Here is a 26,889-nt window from a genome sequence, read left to right on the forward strand (position 1 = left end):
AAATCAATTACCTGACTCAAAGCTGGGATGGAACTTGTCTGAGAAGTAGTTTGAGATATGGGACCATTCATCTGTAAAATTGAAAACATGAAACATACCATCACTACAATGTTAAGAAACATGTTTTCAAATCATAGAAATTAAAAAAAAAAAAGCACTAAGGAGAGTACATTCTGTGACAAATTTAAGTGATGTATTCAGAAACAAGAAAATCAGCAAAATATTCAGAATGATATGGTAAACTTATATTTTAAATTCTGACTAAACATAGTAAAAGATCTTGTCTATTTCCCCAGTCACACAGAAATTTAAATATTACTGCTTGGGGGTGGAGCGATAGCACAGCGGATAGGGTGTCTGCCTTGCACACAGCCGACCCAGGTTTGAATCCCAGCATGCCATATGGTCCCCCAAACACTGTCAGAAGTAATTCCTGAGTGCATGAGCCAGGAGTAACCACTATGCATCACCGGGTATGACCCAAAAAGCCCCCCCACCCCGCAAAAAAATTACTGCTTGACATGGTGAAATCTTAAAATGCAATTAAAAAAATATTCAAATCCTAATTAGTTATTCAAAGATACAGCACTGTGATAAATCAATGCACTTTCTACGAGTTTAAACAACCTAGAGCTATTTCTACCACTGTTTTCTCTATTGTTGAATATCCCGAGCTGCTTCTACTAAGTTATTCACACATTCACTAAGTACTTTTACATAGGTGGTACAATCTGACTTGTGACTTTTGACTTTTCAAATCCAAAGCAAAATTTTGGATCAGGAGAAAGAGGTGCTGGCAACTCATGAGTTGCGTACCGGGATGCATACTCACCAGATGAGCCCCGCCTTTCCCTTCCTGGACACGCTGGCCCTGCGGTTCAGCCACCACCTTAGCGTCCTGATCAGAAGTCATGGGCCGTTTACTCTGTGGCTACACTGGGAGAAGTTGGACGCTTGCTGTGAGATGCTGTGAAAGGGCAAAGAAAGTGGGCAGGTAAACAGAGTATAGTCCATAACTGATTCTTAAAATGAGTACTAAGACGTCTTAAAATTCTCAAGTTTCCCAAGACTTGTATCTAATCTCTCTGGAGTCCGAATAATTTGCCTTTATGAATATCTTACAAACCCAAGAAATAACACTTTCTCAGTTTTGTTTGGTTTCGGGTCCACATATGGCTCTGTCCTGGGAAGAGAACTTCTGGAAATGCTCAGGAGACCATATTCTGGGGACCAAATTCAGGCCTCTGGCATGCAAAGCACGTACTCTGTGTGCCCTCTATTCCCACATATATTTTCCTATTTTGTTTTAGCAGAAGGCCACCAGAGTCATATCCAGACATACACAGCCAGATATCAAACAGTGCATCACAAGGCACACAGCCATCTGAACTCCAACAACCAACAACTCCAACTCCCAGCTCCAACAACCGTTCTCTTTAAAAACAAGTTTCTAAAGGCTGAAGAGAGAATGCAGCAATAGGGCACTTGCCTTTCATGTCGCTGAACCAGGTTCGATCCCCACCATCCCATATGGTCCCCTGAGCACCAACAAGAATAGAGAGCCAGGAACAACCCCTGAGCAATACTGGGTGTGACCCCGAAACCAAACTACATAAAATCATTCTTAAGGGGTAGAGAGATAGCAAAAGGGTTAAGACACTTGCCCTGACTTCACTAATCCACATTTTACCCCTAGTATCCGATATGGTCTCCCAAGCCCCACCAGAAGTGACCCCTGAGCACAGAATTAGGAATAAACCCTTAGCACTGCCAGATGTGGCCCAAAAACATAATTTTTAAATTTTTTAAAAAGTTTCTTCTTCACAACAATTTGGTGAACGTAATGATAATCTAGCATGTTCCCACTTATACAAGTCCAATAATGTCTAGAATATTCTTTTCAAAAAGCCAGTAAATTTCAAAATTAATAGAAGCACATTTTTAAGATTTGATGAACCTGAAACATATGCAATACACATGTATATATATAATATGACATACATACATGTATTATGCATACGTGTATAATATGTATGTATGCAAATGAATATATCACTATCACTGTCATCCTGTTGTTCATCAATTTACTCGAGCGGGTGCCAGTAACGTCTCATTCAACCTAACCCTGAGATTTTAGCAGCCACTCCGTACTTGTCTTTCCCAACACTGCCGTATTGGGGGCTCTCTCAGGATCAGGGGAATAAGGCCATTACTGTTACTGCTTTTGGCATATCGAATACGCCACGGGTAGCTTGCCAGGGTCTGCCATGCAAATGAATATATAAATGTATGTAATACACATATATTGCTCAAGGACAACTGTCAGGGAAAAAAATGTTGTTAGTTCAAAAGAATCTTTAACACCCTTGCACCAGAACCTGAAAAGAAACTGGACAGGGCACCAAGCACTGCAAAGCTCACACAGACGATGAATTTCACACAAACCACAGGGCTCTCTCCAAAGGCAACCAGAAATGAGAGCCCAGAAGGAAGACACGAAACCAGGTCCCTCGCACTCCAGATCCAACTACTCTTCACAAGTCTAGGGCTTCAACAAGAGCTAGATTCAAATCGGTACTCCATAAGCTCTTCCGGAAACACACCCTGTGGTCAGGAGCTCAGAAGTAAATGGGTGAGCTTTTTCATTTTTTGTTTTGTTTGGGGGTCACACCCAGCAGTGCCTAGGACTTACTCCTGGCATTGCTCAGGGTGGGGCTAGGGATCAAACCCAGGTGAGCAGCATTAAAGGCAAATGCCTCTCTGTTGTTCTATCTCTCTGGCACTAAGTTTTCGATTTCTATAATATGATGGCACTCTCCATTCATGATGATCTGCTTGTTAATGTTCTGAGAATGACAGACTATCTACTCTCAAAGCACATTATTGTGGGGGCTGGGGCGACAGTATTGGGGGATGGCGCTGGCTCTGTTATGTGGCCAGCCCCGGTTCAATACCTGGCACTGCTAAGGTCCCCCAAAGACCACTAGAAGCCACCCCAGAGCACAATCAAAAATGATCCCTGAGCACAACTGCATGTGGCCACCAAAAGGCAATAAAATCAAAAATACATTCTTAGTCACGCAGCCCAAAATCAGGCCAGTGAGACAGAGCAATGGCTGGAGCACAAGCTTTGCTAGAGAGGCCTAGTCACAGCTCCAGCACTGTCTGGGCCTGCGAGCGTTCCCAGGAACAATCCTTAGGCAATGAGGAAAGGTAAATGACAGAACCCATGAAACAAATCAGTTCCCAGGACAATGATTTCCAAAGTGTAGAGCAAATGCAAGGCCAATTTACTAAGCACCAACTTCCATCTTTCCTGGGCCACTCAGCGAGTGCAGGACCGAGTCTTCTTTCTAGTCAGGGAAATAACAATGACGCTCCTCTGGAAAAGCAGACTGGGGGGAACCAAAGGTGACAGATACACTTAACCTTTATGGAGGAAACTGAGTTTTCACTTGGACATCTGTGATCAGAAACCTAGAAGGGGAGGGGGATGGAGGAGGGCGGTGCTGAGCACACATGGTGGTACTCAGGAGAATCTTATGCAGTTCTGGGCACTGAACCGAGAATGGCTTCATGCACAACAAATCCCATGGTTAATCCCTTGCCCTATAACTCCACTCTTAGAAAATGATTCTTAAACCTCGTGAGCAAAGAACCACTTCTACAACCCTACTCCCTCTGCAAGCAATGCTAAAGTAAAAATGCAGGGCTCACCACGTGAACCAATAAAGTTTTCACAAAACTGACAAGTTGTTAAACAAATTCTCACAAAAACATCAAGTCCAGAAAAGAAAGACACGACAGGGGCCGGAGCAATAGTATAGCAGGTCGGGAGCTTGCCTTATAAATATGTGGCTGATCTAGGTTCAATCCCAGCACTCCCTATGGTCCCCCGAGCCTGCCAATAGTAATTCCTGAGCACAGAGCCAGGAGTAAGCCCTGAACGCATGTAAACATTTCACCACTATTGACATACTGATGTCGATATGTCAATATTGACATCTCAATATATTCACAACTATATTGAGATTGACAAGTAACAACAGAGGGGTACAGACATTTTACCGCTATAAATTTCAAAATTCTAAACAGTCTCAATAAATAATGCTTGACTGGGGGGGAAAAAAAGATGTGATAACCAAAGGGGGAAGAGGGAATCAACTAGGAGTTTTCGGTCAGAAATAAACACTTCAAAAAGCATATGGTCTCACAAAACAAACAACAAAACCAGATGTGATCTTATCACCAAACAAAAAGCAAATAAGAGCAGAAGAAAGCAACAGGTTCTGTGAAGTAAGAAACCTCTAAGCAGTCTGACTCCTTCAACACAAAGGAGGCATGATACATACATATGGTCAAACTCCAGGTTTGTTTTATAAGGTCTGACTTAAAAAATAAACAAAACTACACTGGGGCCAGGGAAATAGTGGGTAAGGCATTTGCACCCCAGCACCACCAGGAATAATTCTGGAGTGCAGAACTAAGAGTAATAATCTTAAGTATCACAGGGTGTGTGGGCTCCCCCCTACCTCCACAAAGTTATACTAAAAGGCAATCAAATCAGCAATACTGGTGAAGTATTTGAAGACATTAAAGAATACGGGCCGAAGTTTGTACTAATGGGGAAGGAGAAAACCTGGGTCCCACCCCTGTACCTCATCTGGTCCCCCAAGACCCACCAGAAATGATCCCAAAGCACAGAGCCAGGAGTAAGTGCTGGGTTCAGCTGGGTGTGGCCCAAAGCCCTGACACTGTATGGTTCCCCAAGTACCTCTAGGAGGAACCCCCAGCACTGCCAGGTCCAGCTAGCACCCTAACACCCCCCTCAACGCCTCTTGAAAAAGAATGTGATTTCTTAGCTGTGATAATGATGTGGCTGGAGAGGGGGGAAGCGGGGAGGGAGGGAGGAAGATGGGAGGGAGGGAGGGAGGGAGGGAGGGAATGAGATGGAGAGAGTGGGGGAAGGGAGGGAGCGGGAGAGAGAAGGAAGGGGGGGAGAGAGAGAGAGGAATCTGGGGTTGGTGCAATACTACAGCAGGCAGAGTACTTGCCATGCAGAAGCACAGAGCAAGAAGGAAGCCCTGAGCATTACCATGTGGGCCAAAATAATAGATGAATAGAATGATATCCTCTCTTTTTTTTTTTTTTGCTTTTTGGGTCACACCTGGCGATGCACAGGGGTTACTCCTGGCTCTGCACTCAGGAATCACTCTTGGCGGTGCTCATGGGACCATATGGGATGCTGGGAATCGAACCCGGGTTGGCCGTGTGCAAGGTAAACAAACGCCCTACCCGCTGTGCTATCTCTTCAGCCCCCAATATCCTCTCTACTTTTTAATTTAGGGCTGGAGCGATAGCACAGTGGGTAGGACGTTTGCCTTGTATGTGGCCGACCCAGGTTTGATTCCTCTGTCCCCTCGGAGAGCCTGGCAAGCTACCAAGAGTATCCCGCCCGCATGGCAGAGCCTGGCAAGCTCTCCATGGCGTATTCAAAATGCCAAAAACAGTAACAAGTCTCACAATGGGGACGTTACTGGTGCCCGCTCGAGCAAATCGATGAACAGCAGGAGGGCAGTACAGTGTTACTTTTTAATTTATTTTTGGTTTCTGGGCAACAACCAGAACTTCTGGCTCTGCACTCAGGGATCACTTCTGGGGGTCCTCAGCGGATCCAATACCAGGCACTGACTCAAGTCTACTACATGCAAGGTAAACACCTTACCCACTGTGCTATCTCTCTGGGTCCTCTTCTCTATTTGTTAGAAATGTCCTACAGGGACAGACAATGGGTAGGGCATTACCCTTGAATGAGGTTGATGGGTTCTCAATCCCTGGAATTCTATATGGTCCCTGAGCACCACCAGGAGTGATTCCTAAGTGCAGAGAAAGGAGTAAGCCCTCAGGGCTGCCAGGTGTGGCTCCAAAACAAATACAAACAGAAGAAATATAAAGAAAAAAAAGAGAAAGAAATGTCCTATATGGGTCAGGAGACAGCATACAGTATAATGCAGTACATGCTCGGCAAACAGAATGCCTGGGTTCAACTCCAGGCATTCTATGACTCAAAAATATGGCTCAGAGCAACCCAAAAGCAAAACAGGGAATAACACCCCTCCACAAGCAGATATGGCCCAAACACTAAGTAACAAAAAACAAATGTAAAAGAACCTGGAAAATGGTTAAAATCACTTGTAGCAAGTATGAGGCCAAGAGTTCAAACCCGTTGGGGCCAGAGCAACAGTACAGCAGGTAGGGCATTTGCACTTGGCCAACTTGGATTTGATCACCAGCATCCCATGGGTCTTCTGAGCATCACCAGGAGTGATTTCTGAGCACAGAGCCGGGGTCAAATCCTAGTACATCTGTAAGCATCAATTGCGGCTAGCCCCGTGGTCTGGGAGCCCCAGCTAAGCAAAAAATGATCGTTACTTCAATCTCAAATTTATGGAGTAATGATGACTGGTGTCTCTTATATTGAGAAGCTGAAAGAAATTTCTGTTTGGGGGACACACCCAGTGGTGCTGGGGGCTACTCCTGGCTTTGAGTTTAGGGGTTACCTCCAGAAGTGCTCAGGTGACCATCACAAAGCACTAGGAATCAAACCCAGGCTTCCTGCATGCAAAGCATGCATTAAGTTTGCTAAGTTATCTCTTGTACCCACATACAGTAAATTTTGTGATGCCGAGACTAAATGAAGCTTTCCAATCTTACCAATAAAATGGTACTATAACCCATCTTGTAGGTAGAAAACAGTCAAGATTCACAACTAATCCCCAAAACAATGATGAGCAGCTGAATCTTCCCAGGTGGGACCAGGATAAAGGCCAAAAACTGTGGAGTTTTTGTAGAATGGGGGCCAAGAGACTCCCCCACTCCACCCCATTCTACCACTGGAAAACCCAGAAGCCCCAGCCCATACCCACTGTCCGTCCTGCCAATAATGAAAACAGCCCAGCTCCACAACTAATGTCAAAAAGAACATGATGTCACCAAATGTTCCCAGGTAGATCTGTCCAGGCTAAGAACTCTGGGACCTTCTCAGAATAGGGGCAGGCAGATTCCCCTTTCTGCCTGAAGGCACAGCAGCCAGCAGCCATGCTGACAACACCAACACAGAAATGACCCAGCTCTGCAGCTGAATCTCATCAAGCTGCCAAGCCACCAAATCTTTCCAGCTCCTGGAGCATGCAGCCACATGTGTGGCCATGTAGCGACTCTAAATTTCACAGAACTGTCAGTCCAGTAGAATCACAATCAATCTGAAGGGAAAGTTGTGTAGAAGACCACCAAGCCCAATGAGCAAAACCATTAACACAGAAGGCTCAACTAGTAACAACTAGATCAATAAATCTTCAAACAATGACTTCAGTAACACCATTATGATATAACAATTGTCACAAACTGGGGTGGAGAGATAGCACAGCGTATAGGGTGTTTGCCTTGCACGCTAGCCGACCCGGGTTCGATTCCCAGCATCCCATATGGGCCCCTGAGCACTGCCAGGGTAATTCCTGAGTGCAGAGTCAGGAGTAACCCCTGTGCCTCATTGGGTGTGACCCAAAAAGAAAAAGAAAATCACAAATTGACTTTTATTGTTCTAAATTTTGATAATTCCATTTGACTTTGTGTCTAACAAGCAGAAGTAAATCTATTTGTGCCTCAGGGGTAAGGGTAGAGTGGCGAGAGAAAAAATGAATATTGGTGGAGGGAAGATCACACAGGTGGTGGGATTGGTACTCGAAGATTTAATGCCTGAAACAACTGTACTATGAACAACTTGGTAAATCAGTGTTATAATTTATTTTTTTCAATTTAAAAATAATTTTTAAATGGTACTATGCTCCTCTTTATGAAAAAGATTTCCTTCTACAAAGCATTCCCTTTTTAATCAAACTTCTGCATCTGAATTCAAATTTAAAGAAAATTCTAGGGCATTTGATGTTACTTAATACCAAAACAAAGCTATTAGCAAAGTTCAAAAAGTAGGACTTTCTACAAGACAGATGACCTCATTTATAAAGCAAATGAAAAATATGAAAAATGGGAGTCACTTCTATTACTAAAAAATTAGTTTTAACCAAAACAACCTTATGCATCAGTATCTGGTTCTAGAGACAAATAAATTTAGTTGAAACTGATACTGTGGGGCTGAGGGATAGCACAACAGATAAGATGCTTGCCTTGCATACAGCTGACCCACGTCTATCCCAGGCACCCCATATGGTTTCAAGAGTGATCCTGAGTGCAGAGCTAGGAGTAACCCTTGAGCAATACCAGGTGTGGCCCAAAAACAAAACCAAAAGAACAGAAATGAATAAAACAAACTTGGATACACTTTCAAGACTGAATTCAAACTAGATTAAAGACTTTGACACTAAAATATACCCAGGAAAGGTAGATCTCTCCCCCTAATATCTCAGAGGTAACTTCAATAATTCTACTCCATTCACAAATAAAACAAGCAAGTGGGACTATATTATACTAAACCGTTTCTGCCCTGTAAAAGAAATGACAGCTAAAAGAAAAAGACAACCTAGAGGCCAGGAGATGGTACAGTGTTTGGTACCATACAGTGCTGGGCATGAACCCAACCTAGGTTTTTAGCCCAGTACCATATTAATTTCCCAAGCATCATAATAGTGCAGCACTGGGGTGGTCCAAGTAATCCCCAGCATTCCAGGAATAGAGCAGCATCACCTCCTCAGTCCTTGTGTGGAATCACCACCAGTGATTGGCTTGAGGATCACTACTGGAACCAACCAGACTTCCTAAGCACCGTTTGGAAAGGCCAAAAGAAAAAGACATCCTAATAATGGGAGAAAATAACCGCATCTGACAGGGGACTAATTCCCAAGGTATATATAGAACTCACACAACTCAACAACAATCGACCAAAATGTAAGAACTAAATAGACAATTCCTCTAAAAAGATAAACAGATGGGGATTTAGTACAGGGGGTAGGGTGCTTGCCTTGCATGCAGCAAACTCAGGTTTGATCCCTGTCAGCTCATATGGTCTTCCAACCACTCCCAGGAAGAATTCCTGAGTGTAGAGCCAGGAGTAACTCCTGAGCGTTGCTGGATGTGGCTCACCAAAAAACAAACAAAAAATATACGGATGACCAATGGGCATATAAAAAAATTATGTCATCACTGATTATCAGGGAAATGCTAAACAAAAGCACAATAAGGGGCTGGTGCAATAGTACAGAAGGTAGGGTATTTCCCTTGCATACGGTCAACCCAGGTTCGAACCCTGGCATCCCATATGGTCCCCTGAGCACCACCAGGAATAATTCTTGAGTGCAGAGCCAGGAGTAACCTCTGAAAATCACAAGGTGTGACCCCCCCACCCCCCAAAACAGTACAATAAGATAGCACCTTGCACCAGAAATAATTTTTTGTTTTTTTGCTTTTTGGGTCACACCCGGCAATGCACAGGGGTTACTTCTGACTCGTGCACTCAGGAATTACTCCTGGCAGTTCTTGGGGGAACATGTGGGATGCTGGGAATCAAACCCAGGTGTGCCACGTGCAAGGCAAACAAACGCCCTATCCGCTGTGCTATGGCTCCAGTCCCAGAAAGAATACTCTTAATCAAAAAGGGAGAAAGTCTGGCAAACAAGAAAAACAAACCCTCTGGGCCAGAACACAATGGCTAGAATCTGATCTCAGACATTCCATATGATCCCCCAAACCCGCCAGGAGTGATTCCTAAGTATAGAGCCAGAAGTAAGCACTGCTGGATGTGGCCCAAACAAAACAAACAAAAAATAAACTGGAGATGGTACAAGGTCCTTGCCTTGCACACAGCTGACCCAGGCTCAATCTCTGGTAACACATATTGTGTCCAATTCCACTAGGCTCCATCATATGATCCAGCAATTCTACTTCTAGCCATCTATCCCAAGAACACAAAAACACTAAACCAGGGGCGGGAGCAACAGTATAGTGGCTAGTGTGTACAGAATCAATCCAGGTTCAATCCCCAGCACCCTATATAGTCCTCCAAGCCTGCCAGGAGTGATCCCCGAGCAGCTCAGGGTATGGCCAAAAAAAAAAAAAAACCCAATCCAAAAAGATTCAGGGACACCTATAATTCAACTTATGGCGCTACATACAAAAACCAAGATCTAAAACTATAATTCAACTTATGGCACTACATACAAAAACCAAGATCTAAGAACTATCTTACAGCCCTAAAGGAATGGTTAAAGAAATGGGGTTTTGCAGGTGACTGGTTAAAGAAACTTTGGTACATCTACACAATGGAATACTATGCAGTTGTTAGAAAAGATGAAGTCATGAAATATGCATACAAGTGGTTCTACATGGAAAGTACCATGCTAAGTGAAATGAGTCAGAAAGAGAGGGCCAAATATAGAAAGACTGCACTCATATGTAGAATATAAAGTAACAGAATGGGTGACTAACAGCCAAGAATAGTTGAGATAAGCACCAGGAGGTTTGCTCCATGGCTTGGAAGCCAGCAGTGCATGCTGTGGGGAAAGGCAGCTTAGATAGAGAAGGGAACACCAAGTAAAGGGAACAGCACGCTCGGGATGGGAGATGTGCTGAAAGTAGACCGAACATGATGGCCTCTCAATAAAAACATACAAATTGCAAACCACAGCACCCTAAAGGAAAGAAAGACCAAAAAGGAATGCCCTGCCATAGAGGCAGGGCGAGGGGTGGGGATGATTACTGGGATCATTGGTGGTAGAGAATGGGTACTGGTGGAGGGATGGGTACTCAATCTTTGTATAACTGAAACCCAAGAACAGTTGTAAGTCTACAACTGTACCCCATAGTGTTTCACTAATAAAAATGAAAAAAAAAAAAAAGAAATGGGGTCTGGGGCCTACACAATAGTATTTCAGGTAGGGTGTTTACCTTGCAACCCAGATTTAGCAGACCCAGGTAGGATCTCCAGCACCAACAGATTCTCCCCCTGAGGGCAGAACCATGTGGAACCCTGAGGACATGCAGGGTGTGACCCAAAAACAAACAAAAAGTTATTTAATTCTGTTAAATCACATTTCCACTTAGCAGACCAGATTTTGTGCACACAAACACATCAGGATTCAACTGTTCCTCGAAGAAGTTCAGCAGTGGGGAAGCTCACCATTCACTTCAGCCAACAGAAATGTGTCCCAGTGGGAACTCAGAAGTATCTGCAGTTTCCTAAATCAAACCACATTCCTCCTTTTTGATAGTCATTGTCACAAGTGTATAGGTGACGCTGGTATTTAAAATAGTTTATAAAAATGCAAGAGAACCAATATAAGATTATACTGATTAAGAGAATCATTATAAGCCAATGTAAGATGTAAGCCAAGACATAACCTTTAATTGCATACAGCAAACCCAGGTTCAATTCTCGGCACCCCATATAGTCCCCCAAACCTATCAGGAGTGATCCCTGAGCAGCACTGGGTATGGCAAAAAAAAGAAAATAAAAACAAACAACAACAAAAAACCACTAATCCAAAAGATCCAGACACATCTATATTCAATCTACAGCACTAATTACAAAAGCCATTTTTTAATTTTTGAGGTCACACCTGATAGTACTCAGGGTTTATTCCTGACCAAGAGTTTATGGATCAATCACTCCTGATAGCTCAGGACCCCATATGTAGCACTGGAGATTGAACCAGGTCAGCAACATACAAGTGCCTTAACCGTTGTACTATCTTTCTGAACTTGCCTTTCTGAACTTGCCTTTGTTGTTGTTATTAATTTTGTTTTGGGGCTACATGCAGCCTTACTCCTGGCAGTGCTCAGGAGGAGTACCAGTACTCCATATGGAGTACCAGGGATCAAACACAGGTCGGCTGCCTACAAAGGCAAATGCCCTACCATTTGCATACAGGAAATGCTGTACTATCCCTCCAACACAAATATCTGCCTTTTAGGGCTGGAGTGATAGCACAACAGGGAGGGCATTTGCCTTGCACGCGGCCGACCCGGATTCGATTCCCAGCATCCCATATGGTCCCCTGAGCACCGCCAGGAGTAATTCCTGAGTGCAGAGCCAGGAGTAACCCCTGTGCATCGCTGGGTGTGACCCAAAAAGCAAAAAAAAAAAAAAAAAAAAAAAAAAAAAAAAAAAATCTGCCTTTTTATACAACAAAAACAGTGATCTGATTCCATGCCAGAATGAAGACGAGCTCATTTCAGAGATGATAGTGCACCTTGCAGGGTAATTCTCGAGTGCCAACATAGTATCTGATTCGTGAATATACTTTTTATTTATTCCTTTTTGGGTCACACCTGGCAATGCACAGGGGTTACTCCTGGCTCATGCACTCAGGAATTACTCCTGGTGGTACTCAGGGGACCATATGGGATACTGGGAATCAAACCCGGGTCAGCCGCATGCAAGGCAAACGCCCTACCCGCTATGCTATCGCTCCAGCCCCTCGTGAGTATACTCTCAATGTATACTCTTCATCTGATACTAGACTCCATCATAGAAATCAAATATAAGAACCTTTTTCTGAACTAAAAACCATCGTCTGGCTCAGTGAACATTGGTGACCCAAGTACTATCCCTAGCACCACACCAGAAGTGATGCCCGAGCACTGAGCTGGGAGTAGCCCCTAAACATCACATGTTTAGCCCCTAACAAACAAAAAAATTAATAAAAACATTATTTGGGGGGCTGGAGTGATAGTACAGCAGGTAGGGCGTTTGCCTTGCACACGGCCGACCCAAGTCCAATTTCGATCTCTCATGGTTCCCCGAGCACCACCAGTAGTAATTTCTGAGTGCATGAGCCAGGAGTAACCCCTAAGCATTGCCAGGTGTGACCAATAAATAAATAATATATATGTATGTATATTTTTAATCAGGAAGGAAGCTATGTGGACTACCCCCCATTTGGTCTTTTGTTATCCTTTCTTCACATGTTCTCTTCTAGATCATGCCCCCTCCCATTAAAGGCACAGGTCCAAATGTCCTCTTTTTCCTTCCTCCATCCACACCCTACTCTGCCCTTCATAGCACAGAACACATCTGTGCCTCTTCCCTCCTACCATGCCGATTTTCTAAAAGGAATCTAAGTCATTTCCTCTACAGGACACAACAGAAATACATCATCTCATTAACAACGGTTACCATTTACCTCCTCCAAGAGTTCTCTTTTATTTGTAATATACCAAAACACCTATTTAGAAACCCTCTTCAGGAAAGTGATGTTGAAAGCCCCTGTCCCTCCCAAAGATGAAGCCAAATCACAGGCCTACACAGAAAGACCTGCACCCCCTTCACCCTCCAACAGCCCAGATGCTGAGGCTCAGAAGGTACCCAGCTTGAATTTACCTCTGGGTCCACCCTTTATGTTCACTGTGCAGGTCCAGGCCTGCAGTCAGACAAAATAGGCTGTGACGAGCTTAAACCTATGACACTGAGCCCAAAGCCAACACCCTGATCAGACCTGATGGACAAAAACTGGCTCCTCCGATGCCTCGGATAATGCCAACAAAACTGGGATCATCTAAACCACGTCCAGGTGGCTAATTCTAAATACATATATTTTTAATTTTAAAAAAGAGGGGGAGTAATAGTATAGCAGGTAGAGCCTTTGCCTTGCACACAGCCAACCAGGCTCAATTCCTGGCATCCCATATGGTCCCCAGAGCCTGCCAGGCGTGATCCCTAAGCACAAACACAGGAGTGAGCCCTGAGCACTGCCAAGTGTATCCCCCGCTCCAGGAAATAAGGCTGAAGAAACAGTGTAGAGGGAAGGACACTTGCCTTGTATGCAACCAACCCAGACTCAATTCCTGGCACCACATATGGTCCCAAGCACTGCAAAGCCAGGTGTCCCCCACAAAAAAAGAAAAACGGATATAAAAATCCATCCTTAAAACAAAGAACATGACAACTGGTATTCAATAAAAAACATGCCACCTAAGGGGGGGGGGGGGATAGGATAGGGAGGGGCGGCATCCACAGTGGAGGAAAGTGTTCGACCAGAAAAAGGTGGTGCTGAAAAGTTGGAAAATGTTATTTATATATATATATGAAACCCTATCAGCAATAGAATTATAAATCACTGTGCAAAAGCTTATTTAAAAAGAAAAAAGAAGGGCCGACGCAATAGTACAGAGGGTAGGGTGCTTGCCTTCCACAAGGGCAACCCAGGTTCGATCCCTGGAATCCCATATGGTTCCACAACCACCACCCGGAGTAATTACTGAATGCAGAGTCAGGAATAAGTCCTGAGCATTACTGGGTATGGACCCAAAATAAAAAAAATTAATGAAAGAAAAAAAGCCCTCTTATAGAAGCAGACTGGTAGGTGGAAGCTAATGGGGGTTGTGAGGATTGATAGAGGTAAGTGAATCCTGGTAAACGGAGCAGTGTTGAAACACTTAGAGAAGTTAGTGAAACAGAGGCTGGTGTGAATACGTCTCAGTGGTAGAGCACTTGCTCTACAAGTACATGAAGAAAGGAGGGAGGGTAGATAGGTATTCCTTCATAATATACATAAATGTGTAATATATACCGTTCCTATTTAAATTAGTATTCCTAATAAGTATTGTTGGCAATTGAAATATTCCTTACAATTACTTTTCTACACAACTCTTGAAAAATCAAACTTCACAACTGTTAAACCAAGGGACTGAAACACAGCCTGGACCTAAAACTTAAAATAACTAATTTTTATCACATTAGGTTGAGAGAGGAACTACTGGCTGAAATAGAGGAGCATTGGTCCTATTCAACGTTAGTCCTCTCATCTGTGGTCTGCTTTTTTTGGGGGGGGAGGTCACACCCAGCGATGGCTCTGTACTCAGGAATTACTCCTGGCGGTGCTCAGGGGACCATATGCGGTGCTAGGAATCAAACCTGGGTCAGCCGCGTGCAAAGGAAAATGCCCTACCTGCTGTGCTATCACTCCAATCCCTCATCTGTGGTCTGGATCCCATTTCTTCCTCTTTTCATTACCTTTGACCATTTCCTCCCATTATCTGTTTCACATGCCCTATCTGAGCCTTCTCCAAAAACAGCATCAAAGGAGAATGGGTGTCAACCCAGCAATCTACATACAGATTCCTGTTTTCCAAGATGACAAAGAAGGCAAACATTAAAATATAGGGGCCGGAGAAATAGTGCTACAGGTAAGGCACTTGCCTTGCATACAGCCAACCCAGGTTTAATATCTGGATCGCAAGGCCTATCAGGAGCGATTCCTGAGCACAGAACAAAGAAAAAGCTGTGAGCACTCTCAAGTGTAGCCCCTGCCCAAAAAAAGTGCCTTATGTGTTTTGTTTTACTGTTTTGTTTTATTGAGAGGAGGTCCAGCCACTCTGGGGCTTTAAAGTGGTGTTCCAGAAGACCATGCTGAACCCGGAAAATGACAGTCTGGGGTTTTTTGTTTTGGGGTCATACTGAGAAGTCCTCAGGGCTTACAACACCTGGCTTTGCACTCTGTGATCACTCCTGGCAGGACTGGGGAACCACATATGGGGTTGGCGATCAAACCCCAGGTTGGCTTGCATGCAAGGCAAGTAAGTGCCCTAGCTGCTGTCCTATTTCTCCAACCCCGAAAGTGATATTATGCTTGAAAAGCATTCATGTAGTCAGATAGGATGGGAAGTGAGGCACTAGCCTAGCACGCAGCTAGTCACCAACATCACAAATAGTCCCCAAATCACAGCCAGGCATCACAGAGTAAGGAATAGTTCCTGAATACTGCAGCATTTGGTGCCAAACTCACCCCTCAAAAATATTTTTACCTCATAGTTACAAATTCAAAATTGTACTACTTTGGTCAATCTTTCGAAGCTTGGTCAATCCTTCAAAGCTTGGTCAATCTTTCAATTATGTGCCCTAGAAATAATACTTTATTTTACTATTTATTTTGGATTTGCTTGGGGGTTTTTTGTTTGTTATTTTGGGGTTGGGGGGGGCAACAACAAGCAGTGCTCCTGGTTCTGTTCATGGATCGCTCCTGGTGGGGCTGAGATGATCGTATGTGATGCCAGGATATGATAACCACCGGGAATTATCCCTGAGCATAAAAATCAGAAGTTAGCCATGGGCACAGTCAGGTGTGGCCAAAAAAAAAAAAAATTTTTTTTTTTTAACTAAGCAAGTTAGGATTCCAGTTCAACAGGCTATTAACATCAACCTAAGAATTCCAACCAATCAAATCAGCATCAGCTACAATGATTTGTTGTACTGCTGAGCAAAGTAAATTAATTTCTTTCAGGTTCCCTGACCTCAACCATCCCTTTAAAAATGACTTGAACTTTCTGGTGTAAGTCAGCACTGCTGAAACATTACTATGCTATACAGCACAAGGCACATGAACCAAGGGTACTTCAAGTTCAGCTCTTCCCAACTCCTTTAACTCTGAGACAGAAAGCCATCATATTCTTGGCCTCAGCGTCCCAGAAAGTAACACAGGTGTTCTGAAGAACAACGAGCAACAGTGAACAAGAACTTCATAAGCTAAGCACACTGTTGAAATCTGCATTCATTTCACAATTTGCAGGAACGCTGCAGGTTGCTAAAATCTGAAATCTTTGGCCACACCAGGAAGCAGGCAAAGTTAGTTTCAGGAGGGTGGTAAGCTGAAGTCTGGCACAGTGTCAGCCAGTCCCCGCCTGGGTCTGAGATGGATGGGAGTCAGAGAGATAGGATGGGAAATGAGGCACTAGCCTAGCACATGGCTAGTCACCAACATCACAAATAGTCCCCAAATCATAGCCAGGCATCACAGAGTAAGGAATAGTTCCTGAATACTGCAGCATTGGTGCCAAACTCACCTCTCAAAAATATTTGTCTCATAGTTACAAATTCAAAATTGTACTACTTTAGTCAATCTTTCTGGCCTGTAAAAGCAGGCCAGACAATGAGGAAGGCAAAAAGTGTTTACTTTCAGTTCCAAAGCCTGCACACAAAGTCCCTTACCAGCAAAGTAGATTTAAGATCTATGGCTGACAGAACAGTATAGGAAGAAAAGCAGACCTATATGAGTTTTCCAAAGACAACATGGAAAGTGAGTCTAGATATAAGATACAAGGCGGAAAACCTGTCACTGATGTTCTAAATTATAAAGTGAAGCTAATAGGTCATTTAAAATATGACTAGGGGGCTGGAGAGATAGCACAGTGGGTAGGGCGTTTGCCTTGCACGCAGCCGACCCGGGTTCAATTCCCAGCATCCCATATGGTCCCCTGAGCATCGCCAGGAGTAACTCCTGAGTGCAGAGCCAGGAGTAACCCCTGTGCATTGCCAGGTGTGACCCAAAAAGGAAAAAAAAAATTCATTTAGTCCTATTTTAAATAACAGATACCTACTTGAAGAATCTGCCTTTTTTTTTTTAGAATTGAGCTTTTATTTAGTAGGCATTTTAAGAGTATCTTTTTTTTTATCTGCTTTGTTTAAAAAAAAAGTAAAATGGGCAGAATCATAGTACAGCAGGCAGTTTGATCCCTGGCCCCACAAGGTCCCCAAATCCTGCCAGGAGTGATCCCTGAGCACCATACTAGGCAGACCCAAAAATCTAATAAGAAAAAAAAAATTAAGTAAAATGATTTAAAATTCTATAGCAGGGAGGGGCCAGAGAGATAGTACAGCAGGTAGGGCATTTGCTTTGTACAGGGCCAACCAGCATTTGATTCCCAGCATCCCATATGGTCCCCCAACCCTGCCAGAAGTGACCCCTGAGCAGAGTCAGGAGTAACCTCAGAGCACTACTGGGTGTGTCCCTAAACCCAAAAGTAATAACTGTACAGCAGGGAACCTGAGTGAAAATACAGCAAATAGGGCACTTGCTTTGCATAGAGCCATGCCAGGTTCAATCCCGGCACCCTGGGCAGAGCCAGAACTAAGCCCAGAGCACCATCAGCTGTGGCCCAAATAAATTCTACAGTATAACTGGAGTGATGCCTCCAAGGACTGAGCACATGTTTGTATGCTGAAAGCTTAGGTTCAATTCCTGCCTTGCAAAGCAACCTGAGCAGAGCCAAAAGTAGCCTCTGAGCACGTACAGGTGTGCTCAAAACCTAAAATCAAAATTTAAAGACAAAACAAACCTACTTCACCAACTCCAGTTTTCCTTTTAGAATTTCACTTGGTGGGTCAGAATGATAGTACAGGGAGTAAGACACTTAGCTTGCATGTGGTCAACTCTAGTTTGATCCCCAATATCACCTGAGGTCTGCCAGGACTGATAACTGTACACAGAGACAGGAATAACTCCTGAACACTACCAAAAACAACCAAAAAAATCCCCGGGTGTGGGGTATGGTAAAGGTGTCTTTCTTTTTTGAGTTCTACGGTAACAGTGTAGAAAAACTGAGGTTGGTGGAAAACAAAGTGACAGTTTCACTCTGCCACCAACCAAGAAGCTATATTAATTAGTTTCACCCATGGCTAGAGACCTCAGCACTTTAAAGATTTAAAACCGTAACACTTCAACTGAAATCATTACAATATTTTCCTGGCAGTAATTTTCAGAAATTAGTCATCTAATCAAATTAACAAAACATAGATTAAAACTCAAAGTGGGAGCTGAAAAGATAGTGTAACAAGTAGTTTTCCTTGCACTTGCCTCACTTAGGTTCAATTCCCAGTACCATATATGGTTCCCCAGCCCTCTGTGCAGACCCAGGTGTAAGCCCTGAGCCCCTGCTAGGTGTGGCTTCAAATAACACCAAAAACAACAAAACTCTGAGGGGTGTGTGTGTGTGTGTGTGTGTGTGTGTGTGTGTGTGTGTGTGTGTGTGTGTGTGTGTGGGTTCGAGAGCCCAGCAAGCTACCAAGAGTTTATCCCCCCCCCCCCCCCAGCAGAGCCTGGCAAGCTCCCCGTGACGTGAATAACAAGTCTCACAATGAAGACTTACTGGTGCCCACTGGGGCAAATTGGTGAACAATGAGAGAACAGTGCTACAGTGTTATCCCATTCACACCAAATATCCTATAAGTGGAAAAGAATCATAGTTTTCCACTCTCTTTTAATTTCAGATTGGGGGTGAAAGCTGGGGAATAGTATAGCAGATAAGGCGTTGGCCTTTCACAGTCAACATGGATTCAATCCCCGGCATCTCATATGGTTCCCAGAACCACCAGGAGCAAGAGCCAGAAATAAGTCCTGAGCACAGCCGGTGTGATCCAACCCTCCCCCAAATTACTTTTCTAGATAGGAAGCAATGGCACTAATAAAAACAAAATACTCAGGCTGGAGATGGAGAGACAGTACAGTGGGTAGGTCGTTTGCCTTGCATGCCAACCCAGGTTCAATCCCCGGTATCCCATATGGTCCCCAGAGCCCATAAGGAATGATTCCTGAGTACAGAGCCAGGAGTAATCCCTGAGCACTATTCGCTGTGGCCCAAGAACCAAATAAATAAAACTGATTGGGGCTGATTATTAAACATTGACAAATACACTTTTTACAAATTATCGTGAAGTCTACCTAATTATAACCCACAAATCCCTAATTGTTATTTCTCCTACACATGAGTGATAATAATTTGTGGATATAGAATGACTGAAAAAACATCTGACCAACCTTTTTTTATTGGTGCTTAGGCCACACCCAGGGGTGCTCAGGCTTACTCCTGCTTTGTTTATAGGAGTAATCTATAGCTTTTTTGAGTTAACCCTTATGATTTCATGAAGCTCTGTGGTCAGTGATGACCTATAGCTTTTTATCTTAAGTCTTATGGTTTCATAAAACTTTTACGCTGAATTAATAAACTGCCAAAATGACAATCAAGTATGCTCTCAATATTCTGAATTTGAGAGAGGTGGAGAATAGTACTGGGGTTAAGGCACTTGCCATATGTATGTAGCCAATCCCAGATTAATCCCAAGCACTGAATACGGTCTCCCAAGCATTACCAGGCAGTGATTCCTGAGCAGTCAGGTGTAGCCAGTCGAGTGTGGCCCAAAAATAAACAAACAGGGGCTAGAGAGACAGTACAGTGGGTAGGGTGCTTGCCCAGCATGTGACTGACCCAGGTTTGATCCCCAATATCTCATATGGTCCCCAGAACCACCAGGAGTAATCCCTGAGTGCAGAGCCAGGAGTACCCCTGGGCATCGCTGGCCCAAAAAAAATAAAAAATGGAACAAAAACTAACACAAAAAAATATTCTGTACTTGAACGAAACAGCATACAAATATGCCCAGGTGCCTGGCTGAATATACTAAACTCAGTTATTTAGAATCCGAAGATCCTCTTCAGTAAGAAAATGTTTTACTCACTACTATCGTTTCACAAGTCACAGAGACTTTTAAAGTGCGTGAATTCTTCTGCAGTTTTATTTAGAAATTTCACTTGTACTTCTTTTACTCATAGGGTTAGTTCTGTTTCTGATAACAAAAAGTATTTCAGAAAAAGGGGCAACTCATCACTGCATACAGACTGGAAGAGCTGCAATAATTCAAAGGCCATAAGCACAAACAGCAACTACTAGGAACTAATGTGATCCTGTCCTTTGGTCTCTGCTGACTTGCCTGATCTCTTTCCCCAGATGTTAACGGATGTGAAGAAGCAAATAATGCTGATTTATCACTTGCTCTAATGACCAGTGAAGGAAAATCAGAAATAGCATTCCAGCCTGATAACAAAAATCACTGAAGGTATAGACAGTAATAGGATTGGGGCCAGAGACAGTACAGTGGGTAGGGCACTTGCCTTGCACATGGCCAATCTGGATTTGATCCCCCGGACCCAGATGGGTCCCCCAGTCCCACAAAGAGTTATCTCTGAGTGCTGCCAGGTGTGGACCATAAACAAAAACAAACCAAAAAAAGGAATCTGAAAGTTACAGTAACACCACAGAAAGTTTCACCCAGAAGATTTCACTCTAAGCTTCTGCCCTAAGTATGTTGGCCACCATTATCAATGGTTAGGAGGGAAAGGGGGAATGGGGGGTGGGGGGGATGGGACAGTTGTCTTCAGTTTTGAACATTCCCAGAGGTGCTCCAAGGCTACCCTGGAGAAGCTGAGAAGACCAAGTGGTGCTGGGGATTGAACCCACAGCTCCTCTATGCAAAGCATGCACTCCATCCAATCCTTTAAACCATCTCTCCAGCCCTAATATCCAGATCTTGGAGCTGGAGAAAGTACAGAGGTTAAGGTACATGGTCAACACAGTTTGATCCCCAGCACTACTTAGGGTACCCTGAGCATTAACCAGGAATAATTTCCGAGCACAGCCAGGAGTGGGCCCTGAACATCGCCAAGTATGGCCCAACAAAACGAAATAAATAAATGTCTAGATTTTTACAAGTTAACTACAGCACCTTCAAATCTACTTGCAAGATTCCTAGTTTTGGGCCATAGATAGTGCAGGGGGTTACGGCATTTGCCTTACGTGTAGCTGACTCCATTCCAACACTACATGGTCTCCCGAACACCTCTGGGTATGGCCCAAATCCCCACCCCACAAAAATAAATGATTCCGGGTATTCTGAACATACAAGCTATAGCAGCTTCTAGCTTATATTAAGACAGACATCTAATAGTGAGGCAGAAACTACATACATGGTAAAATTTCATAAATGAATTAATACAAAAACATGGACCAAGGAAATAGTTTAAAGGACTGGAGCACACCCCTGGCATGCACAGGCCCCTGATTTGGACCCCAGCACCAAATGGCCTCCATAGTACCACCAGAGATAGTCCTGAGGACTTTCATCCCCACCACCCAAAAAAGATCTCCAAAATGATAAAAAGAATGTAATCACAAAAGAGGGAAAAAAATATTCAGAAAATACTGACTTACAAAATGGTTTAAAAGAACATAGTATTTTCAGGAGTAAAAATCTTTAAAATCATGTTCAGAGAATAATCATTAAGGCAACAAAGTCTGTATCAAATTGGTCACTACCTTTTTATCCCTTTGAGTTCTGACAAAACAAAGCTTATGGAACTCTGAAAACAAAACGTTCCCAATTTCAAGATGTTTCTAAAAAAAGAAAAATGAATCTGTCAGTCTGCTTTAATATTAAAGCTAAAATAACCAACTCACAAATGATGGCAAATTTAAGGCATTTTTTGAAAATATTTTATTTTAAAAATTTATTTCAGGTTGTGGGGCCACACACAGTGGTATTCAGTACCAAGCAATGCTAGGATCAACCAGGGTTAGCCTTACGCAAGGGAAGCTCCTTAAGACTCCTATTCTCTCTCCATTCCTTATGTGTACTAAAGAGTTCTTAAGCAAATTAGACTTCATTCAGAACATGGCTTGGCTTTTCCACTATGATAAACACAAGTGTGAATCAAAAGGTCCCCACCTGCAAGCAGGTGGAGGTGTGAGGAGAGGTCGATCAGGGGTGAACAACAGACACACAGCTGCCATTTCTCCTAGCCACAATTCTCCATAATGCAGAAGGATCACTAAAGAGGCAATTCTGGGAGCCAGCAAGGTGGAGAGCATACTTTGCCTTTCGATCCCTGGCACAGCATGATTCCTCAAGCACCTCCAGGAAAGGCAGGTAGGGCACTTGACTTATGTGTAGCCGACCTAAATTTGATCCCTGGCACCACATATGGTCCTCCAAGCCCGTTCAGGAGTGATCCCTGGGTGTAAAGACTAAAGCCTTAAGTATTGCCAATTGTGGCCTCCCCTCAAAAAATCTTTTTGAGACAATTCTAGAAATCTAATTTTCCTGCTTTATACCCTCCAACTGCTTCCCACTGTTCTCAGAATGAACACCGAAGGTCTCGGGTACTTCGGAAAATACTCAGGCCCAGTATATTACATTTTTGATTTGGGGGGTTGTTTAGAGTTTTTTTTTGTTTAGTTTTTTTGTTTGGTTTCAGGGCCATGCCCCAGGGCTTACTCCTGGCTCTGCACTCAGGAATCCCTCCTGACAGGGTTCAGAGCTGGGTGCTGGGAATAGAATTCGGTCAGCCACATGAAGGGCAAGCAAGCACCTTACCTGCTGTACTATCACTGTTGGATCTTTTGCTACTGAAGATTTTTTATATTTGTTTTTGTTTATGTATTTTGTTTTTAGGCCATATCTGACAATGGTCAGAGGTTAATCCTGGCTCTGCACTCAGGAATCACTCCTGGCAATGCTCAGAGGATCATATGGGATGCTGGAGATCAAACCTGGGCCCACTTGCAAGGCAAACATCCTACCCACTATACTTTCACTCTGGCCCCCATATTTGTTAATGACAGCATTAACAAAACTTGTTTGTTTGGGGGAGTCACACATCTTATAATGTCCAGAGTGCTATTCCTGGCTGTGTGCTTAGGGGAACCTGCAGTGCCAGGAATCAATCCTGGAACTCTCATATGCAAAGCATGTGTTCAGCCCACTGGGGTCTCTCCAGTTCCTTGAAGTAACTTAGAAGCTGGAACGATAGATAGCACAGTGTGGAGGCACATGCCTTGCAAGCAGTCAACCTGGGTTCCATGTCCAGCATCCCGTATGGTCCCCAGAGCACCACGAGAAGTAGTTCCTGAGTGCAGAACAAGGGGCAATCCCTAAGCATCAATGGGTATGGCCCCAAAAGGCCCCCAGATAAACCCCAAAAAAAGTTGCAAACTGAAAGGATCTCACCCACAAGGAGCTTCTAATCCTTGATGCTTGATCACTGGCGCTAAGTACAGAAAAACACACAACACCACAACACAACCTCAGAAATTAAGGCAAGGTGGTAGCACACCTTCAGAGCATCCTTGTTCCCTTCTCCAGGAAAGAGTAGCCAGGGCAGCCAGCAGAAGGGTGCAAAGGCACAAGGGGGTGAGAAGGTAGTTCCAGAAGGAAAGGACCTGAGTAACAGTACCATACGGAGGTCATTTGTCCAGCATAGTCCCGGGTTCTAACCCAGCACCCCCCAGAGTCCCCAGAGCCTGCCAGGAGTAATTCCTAAGTGCAGAGCCAGGAATAAGCCCTGATCATGGTTGGGTATGGTCCATTGAGTAAGAACTGAATCATCTTTCTGTTCCTAAGGAAGAAATTTATGTTGGGGGAGACGAGTCCAATCTCCATAGTGGAATTATCTTCCTTCTTTGATTAAGAGAACCTGGCTACTTCCTGACTTATTCTTGAATCTCTAGTTACAACATTCATTTTCTTTTTTCCTTTCTTTAGTTTTAGAGCCACTCCTAGCGTACTAATGGAACTATACGCAACGCTTAGGATCAAACCAGAGTCAATCCCATGCAGGGCAAGCACCTGATCCCCTGGTGCCATCTCTCCAGTTCCAGGAACATTTATTTTCTAATGAAGAGAACTCTAGAAATGGAATAGACCCAGAGAACTCAAGATGCACAGTAATGAAGAAGAAAAAGTCTTGGCAGGGCAGGTAGGGGAGATTTGGAGGATGCCACAATACCACCTCCATTAAAACCTAGAAGAGCAAAACGTCTAAATTGAACAAAATGAGATTACAATCAGATCTGGTGAGCTTAACCCTCTCTGAGGTCAGTGCCTCACTTACTGTGTACACTAAAATCAGCTCTTATAGAAAAAGAGAAGCTTTACCAGGCATCAAATTTTACAAAAGAGCATAAGCACCAAAACCTGTAATCTTGTTTTTAACAATGTGTTTTCCATGAACATGATGGGTGGTTTGTTTTCTTCTCTCGACCAGTCTTGAGTCCACTATCCACAAGATACCAGGATTTTCCTGGTAGCTTACCAACCTGGAAAGAAAACCCTTAAATATGACATAACTCTGCCAGAGTGCAAGCATGTTATGAAATCATATTTAAACTTGTGTCTTGGGGCCAGAGTGAGAGTACAGCAAGTAGAGCGATTGCCTTGCACTCAGCCAACCCGGGTTCCATCCTTGGCATCCCATATGGTGCCTGGAGCCTGCCTGATTCCTGAGTGCAGAGCAAGGAGTAACCTGTGAGCACCACTGGGTGTGAACCAACAACCAAAATAAATAAAACTTGAGTCTTTAACATTAGAATACTTCAATAAAATTTCAAGTAACACCTATACGGACTATCATGACGATCACTAAAATGAGATCTAAATTATAATCCTACAGCTATCACTACTTACAGAATGAACTCCAGCAAGATATTGTCAACTTTTGTGTTTATGTAAACTGTAGTAAACTCAATAATCGTTCCCAAACTCCTTTTCCTTCCATTGCTGTCCCTAGCAACATTAAACAAAAAACAAGGTTCTAGGACCAAATGGATCCTACAGCTGGACCTGGCTTGGTATCTAGCACGATGTGGTCTCCTAACATAAAAACCCAGGACAGTGTGGCCGCCCTCCCAAAAAAATCTTCTCCCTCTGCTGACAGATAATTTCAGCTTCCCTTCTACAAAGCACGTCAAAATTAATGCTAAGAAGCTTTCATTCCTACAACATCATCTATTTCCCTCTCCGGCTCAAATCACATCTAGTTTAAGTCCTTTCTTGAAATTCAAATCAACACTGTGTCCTCAGAACCAGCTCTCTCCAGACACAGGCAATCCAGCAGTCAGTGGACACATAAGACACCTAGCAAACACAACAAAAAATGTTCAACAACAGTACTGATGGAAACGGCAACCGCCTCTGACAATCCTCCTGGAGGAAGTAAAACAACGGCCTTTCTAACGCACACGGCAAGCCAACTTTCCCTCCCGACTTCAACTTTTCTGACGGCGGTGGCCGGAGGCCAGCCGGGCTGGCAGGGCGCTGGTGGCACGCGGCGCCAGGGTTCGAGCAGAGGCGTCCCATATGGCTCCCGAGCGGACAGGAGGCCGTCAGGGCGCCGCGGGGTGTGGCCCGCGAGTCCTTCAAAAAACAAGACCCGCAGAATTTCCCCAACTCCAGCTCGAAACGCAGCCACTCGCAAACAGGTGCAGGTTTCAAAGGGGGCCGGGAGGCGCGGCCCCGCGAGGGGAGGCCGCCCGACTCCGGGGTCGCGAGCCGGACCCCGGGGGGGGGGGGGGGCCGACGCACCGACGAGCCGCACTCGGCAACTCCAGCAAACTTGAGAAGCGCCGGGAGGGGCAGGCGCGTCCGACGCGCGGCCGCGGGGCCGGGCCGGCGGGGGGCGCGGGGCCCGGCCCGTGGGGCGCGGGCGGCGCTCCCACACCCACCGGCCGACTTCCCGCTTCCTGGTGCGGGTGCGGGGCGAGGCGCCGCACTGCGGGCCCGCGACGACGCACCCCCCAGGCCCAGCTCCGACCCGAGAACCGGCCCGGCCCGGCGCGGCCCCACGGCGGGCCCGAGCCCGGAGCCCGGAGCCCCGAGCCTGCCCCCGGCCCACGGCGCCCCCCGCCCGCCCGCCGCCGCGTCCTCGGGGAAGATGGCGGCCTGACAGGCGGGCGCGGCGGGGCGGGCGCGGCGGCGGGCGGGCCGGGCGGGCCGGGCGAGGGCAGCGCCCGCCGCGCTCACCTGTCAGGCCGCCGCCGCCGCCGGGGCTCCGCCGCAGCCCGGTGCCCGGCGACCGCGCGTCACGCGGGACGGGCCGTGAGGAGGGGCGGGAGACGCGCGCGGCGGCCCGGCGGGCGGCGGAGGCGGGCGCGGCGGGCGGGCGGCGGCGGCGGCGGCTCCTTCCCCTTTCGGGCCCGAAAATGTCTCAGCCTCGAGACTCTGGCGCCCCAACGCTCCTTCCCGTTCGCATGAGAACACACAGCTCCCGCTTCCGGGGCCCGGCGGAAGTCCCGCCCCGCGCGCCCGCGCGCCCAGGCGCTCGCGCGCTCACCCGCGCGGCCCGGCGACTGGCACCCGGCGCCCGGAGCCCGCACGTCACCGCGACGCGGGGGGCTGATTGGGCGCGCGCGCGCTGCGCCCGCCCCGGCCTCACGCCTCTCCGCGCGCGCGCCCCCGGCCGACGGCGCTCGCGATTGGCCCGCGCGCGCACGCCGCCGCCGCCGCCGCGCCGCGGTCGCGCAGCCGCGCCCGGCGTCCCCGCGGCTCCCGGCCGCCGGCCC

At 45.5% G+C, this 26,889-nt stretch overlaps 1 protein-coding gene across 2 annotated transcripts in view; it reads right to left on the bottom strand.

The window, feature by feature from the left end:
- The window catches only part of LARP4B (La ribonucleoprotein 4B), a 74,137-nt gene extending 47,533 nt beyond the window's left edge, over nucleotides 1-26,604 (bottom strand). Inside the window, exons 1-3 of one of the 2 annotated variants that reach the window (XM_056114543.1) lie at nucleotides 26,351-26,604; nucleotides 833-967; nucleotides 12-71 (exon numbers count right to left, since the gene is read on the bottom strand). In XM_056114543.1, the coding sequence (XP_055970518.1) occupies nucleotides 12-71; nucleotides 833-913 (141 nt within the window). In that variant the 5' untranslated portion in view covers nucleotides 914-967; nucleotides 26,351-26,604. The remainder of the gene's footprint in view (nucleotides 1-11; nucleotides 72-832; nucleotides 968-26,350) is intronic. The other variant, XM_056114544.1, reaches the window with a different exon arrangement.
- Nucleotides 26,605-26,889: the final 285 nt, after the last annotated feature.

This window comes from Sorex fumeus, unplaced genomic scaffold (assembly GCF_029834395.1).
Source record: "Sorex fumeus unplaced genomic scaffold, SorFum_2.1 ptg000026l, whole genome shotgun sequence".
NCBI classification, from domain to species: Eukaryota; Metazoa; Chordata; class Mammalia; order Eulipotyphla; family Soricidae; genus Sorex; species Sorex fumeus.